At 51.8% G+C, this 4,237-nt stretch overlaps 1 protein-coding gene across 1 annotated transcript; it reads right to left on the bottom strand.

The window, feature by feature from the left end:
- Positions 1–327: 327 nt before the first annotated feature.
- On the bottom strand, positions 328–2,119 carry LOC119268987 (serine carboxypeptidase-like 2). Its single transcript, XM_037550715.1, has one exon. It carries the CDS (start codon positions 2,099–2,101, stop codon positions 641–643), a length of 1,461 nt encoding a protein of 486 aa, XP_037406612.1. The 5' UTR covers positions 2,102–2,119; the 3' UTR covers positions 328–640.
- Positions 2,120–4,237: the final 2,118 nt, after the last annotated feature.

Consider the following 4,237-nt stretch of genomic DNA (forward strand, 5'->3'; position numbering starts at 1 on the left):
TTTTCGCCTGACGGTGTGGGCCAGCCGTGCTTTTCCCTTGTGCCGGAGCCCCCGAGCGCCCTCCAGTGCGCCGGGTTCGGCCTGCGGTCGCCGGACCCAAAAACGGGCTGAACCGGTGAATTTCGGTGTTCTGCGGACGCGACTGAGACGTTTATTCGGCGCCGGCGCCGAAAAAGTCGTCTGAGAGGGCATGTTGAAGGCGCGGCTGGAGATGCTCTAGGAGTGTGACAGTCTCAGTAAAATCAAATCAAATAAAAACCAAAACATGCGTGTTGGTAACAAACCTCTACCCCCTGTCGCTACGGTAATGCCTTCTATTGGTCCAACTTTATTTTCCAAAGTACTGTACTTAGATTTGATTTCAAAACGTGTACACATGAAGTGGATGGCTAACCACTACAATAATGCCATATACTGGTCAGACATCGGACTCCAAGCATATTTGACCATTGATCACTTGATTTTGCTATTTCTATTATGCACACATGTGAAGCAACTATTTCTAAGTCGACACACGAGCCATTTTGTTTTTTTGAAATAGCACACACACACGCGAGCCATTTGACTTACACATTAGTACTAAGATGTTTTGTGAAATGAAATATTCATCCACGAAATGCGTGTTCGCAATGGGGCGGAGTCAGAGCTTGCCGGCTGGCGAGGTCCATCTGTCAAGCATGTCAAGGCACTCCTTGGGGCGGTACTCCGGCGCGGTGTGCCCGGCGCCCTTGACGGTGGCGTAGGTGAGGTTGTGGGCGTACTCCGTCGTGAACCCCGCGACCTGCTGCTTGGAGTACCACGGCCTCCAGGGCGCCACCACGGGGTAGCCCATCGTCCTGATCCATGCCTGCGTGCCCACGAAGGTGAAGTCCAGGTCGTGGTCACCGTTGTACACCAGCGCTCGGTAGCCCCGGCGCGTCAAGTTGACGTGGTACGGTACTGTGCTTCGCACGTCGTGCCGGAAATGCGACAGCGTGGTGCACCGGCTCCACGCGCCGATGGAGCCGTCGCGGATGCCCAGCGTCTCCCTCACCTCCGCGTCGTCCGACCAGATGTACGACAGCCGGTACCCGTTGTCCCGGCACTCCACGGGGAGGGCCAGCCTGTGCTGCAGGTTGTCCTGGAGCAGCAGCCTTGCCGTCTTCGTGAAGACGGTGGCGCCGCCGGGGTCTCGCAGCGCGAGGCCGCAAAAGGGCTCCAGGATGTGCACGGGGTTGATGTCGGTGGTGACCAGGTTGATGGCGTCGAGAGCGTTGGCGCACCGCGCGTTGCTCGGCGTGACGAAGTCGTCCCGGCTGCAGCTGACCTGCGCCGCCTCGTAGAGCTCGTCGGAGATGAGCCCCATGCCGTGCATGAAAGGCACCTTGCCCGGGGTGTCGTACCTGTCGTCCGTGCCAGGGTTGCCCACCAGGTAGCCCTGCAGGTTCAGCTTGGGTCCTCCGCTTGCGTCGCCGGCATCATTATGGTTGGCGATCTCGAGCGCGGTGACCGGCACGAGGTAGCCGGAGTAGGAGTCGCCGCCGATGTAGAGCGGGTTGGAGGCGAACTCGGGGTGGTCGGCGATCCACTTCTCGAGGAATACCCAGAGCTGCGCGCCGGTGCCGGTGAGGCTGACGTTGAGGCCCTGCTCCTCCCGCGCGTAGGAGAAGCCCGTGCCGACGGGCGCGTCGAGGAAAATGACGTTGCTCACCTTGGTCCACGAGTCCTCGAAGTAGACGAGGGTTGGGAACCCTTCGGTGTAGCCGGCCACGTCGAATTTGAGAGGGCCGATCTCGAAGAAGAGGCCGGAGAGCGCGGAGCAGCCGGGGCCGCCGGTGATCCACAGGATGAGGGGGTCCTCCCTCGGGCTGCGCTCCGACTGGATGAAGTAGTAAAAGAGCTCCGTGCCGTGCGTGTCGTCCACCTCCACGTACCCCGTCTCCAGGTAGAAAGGCAGAGGGCCATCGAACCCTTTGACGTGCGTGATGGCGTTCCGCCGCCGCTCGTACGCTGCCGCCGGCGAGCCGAAGGCCAGGTCGACGACCACGAGGAGGAGGAGGAGGAGGAGCAGCCTGGCCATGTGGACTAGCTTGCTCTGCTGGAGCGCTTGCAGGTGTGGCATTCCAACAGGAGGACGAGTTTCTCGCAGCACCACTGAACCGGGAACCGCTCCGTGGTGTTTTATCCTCCAGCCAAATCGCCCCAGGACGCGCTCCCGCGGCGAAGCGTGTGGCACGAGGAGCACAATAAAATGGAATCAGCGTGACTCCTCGGAAACAAAAAAAAATCACGTTTTCTCTTTTTTTTTGGTAAGAGTTACGGTTTTGTTTCCGCAACAGGCACGGTTATAATTTCGTGAGAGACACGGCGTGCCTCTTACAGAAAAGGGAAAAAACCCATGCTCCCGGTTCGGTTTTTTCGTCCGGTTTCTTGGCCGGCTTTTTTCGTGAAAAAAACACGTCAAAACCTATCAACATGGGATCTAGGTTTTGAAGATCTCGATGTGAGAAATCCAACGGTGGAAGCGATTTGAGATTTGGACAAACGGTTTGAGAGATAAAACGTTTTAAATAAACGAGGTAATATCACTAGCAGTCACAAAACTTGCGTCGGATGTGCATTTTAATGCTAGAACTTGCAAAATACATTGTTGTGGTCGCATAACTTGCGTTTACGTGCACATACGGTCACAAATCCCGTCTGCCTTCATACGACGTGCTGGCATGGCATACCTGGCCCGCTGGCAGCCTCTGATTCCGTCCGGCGCGGCGCGCGCGCGTCTTCTTTGCAGAAAACCCCTTAGCCTGTTCAGTCAATTGATTATTTTGATCAAATTTCTGCTGTTTTATAAATCATTTTTGACAAAAATCTCAGCAACTATTTTGACCAAATTGGACAGGATATCTGCTGTTTTATAAATCCATTTTGGCAAAAAGTCGCAGCAACTCTTTTGACCAAGTTGGACAACATTTCTGCTGTTTTATTAAGCTTTTGGCCAAGATTTGTAATATAGCAGACTTGCAACAAGGATCTAGCACGGACAAATTGACCTTAAGTGAACAGAAACAGACCATAATTGAAATGACATATTTGGCACTAACATAAGTAGTTTCTTAGTCGTATGAACCAAACCAAAAGTGACATAACTGTTATCACATCGTCTTCTAAATAAGTACTGAACTAGAGACCACAAGTTCATTCATGAACTCCATCACCAAACCAACAAGTTCATTCATGAACTCCATCAGACTTTCACCTAAAGATGCATGTAATGTAAACTACAAAGACAAAAAGTCATGCAGATCATCAGGCCAACCTTCATCATAGAGATAAGGATCCTGGCTAGCTCCTGGTGCATTTTGGCTAAAAATGACCTCCTCCTCACCCTGCATGACAAGTGGCGGTTCATGTATTGTGGATCCATCGGGTCCAAATAGCAAGTTGAAGAAACCTGAAGCAGCAGCTCTTGCTCCTCTTGGATTGCCACCTCCTCTTGCATTGGCCCCTCCTCTTGCATTGCCACCTCCTCTTGCATTGCCACCTCCTCTTGCATTGGCCCCACTTGTTGGAGCATTGCTTCCAGTTGTTGCAACATTGCTTCCCATTGCAATATTGCCTTCCCTTGCCTGCTTTTTTCTTGGCCTTGCAACTTTCTCATTAGCAGTCTTTCTCACCCTGCCTCTTGACATGGCTGTTGTAACTCTAACCATAGGAATTGAGTTCTGGCATTGGCAATGAAGCTAGACTCAGGTAGGGGGGCAAATTCCCTAGGTGCCGGATATGTAAACTTCTCCTGCTCACACAAGTACAATATAAAAAGGTGGGTATGTAAGCACTTAAATGGTAATTACATCTGCATAATTTTGTCACTGAATATATTACCATTTCTTGCATCTTGTAAACCATTGAGTCAGGGGTTTGTGTTGGATCGAGCTGAGGGTAGACTCTGTGTGGCATGATGTTCTGCAACAGGTGAAGCCAATGTATCAATGTTTAAGTATAGTTTGAAGATTAGAGGGGAAAATATATAAGCAAAGGATGGTACAACAATTATGCTTGGGTCGTCATATTCTTCTTCAATTGTTGTTTCCTCAGTTGTTGTTTGATTAACATGATTGTGGTGGCCCTTCTTGTTATGGTCAGCAGCTCCACAAACAGAACAATGCATGGTCACACCATGTTTGCTCAATTTTTTCACCCCAGTCTTGTCTTTCTTCTCTTCTGGATCTTTTTTCCTGTTCTTCTTAGGCCTGCCCAT

Source organism: Triticum dicoccoides, chromosome 3A, assembly GCF_002162155.2.
Source record: "Triticum dicoccoides isolate Atlit2015 ecotype Zavitan chromosome 3A, WEW_v2.0, whole genome shotgun sequence".
NCBI lineage: Eukaryota > Viridiplantae > Streptophyta > Magnoliopsida > Poales > Poaceae > Triticum > Triticum dicoccoides.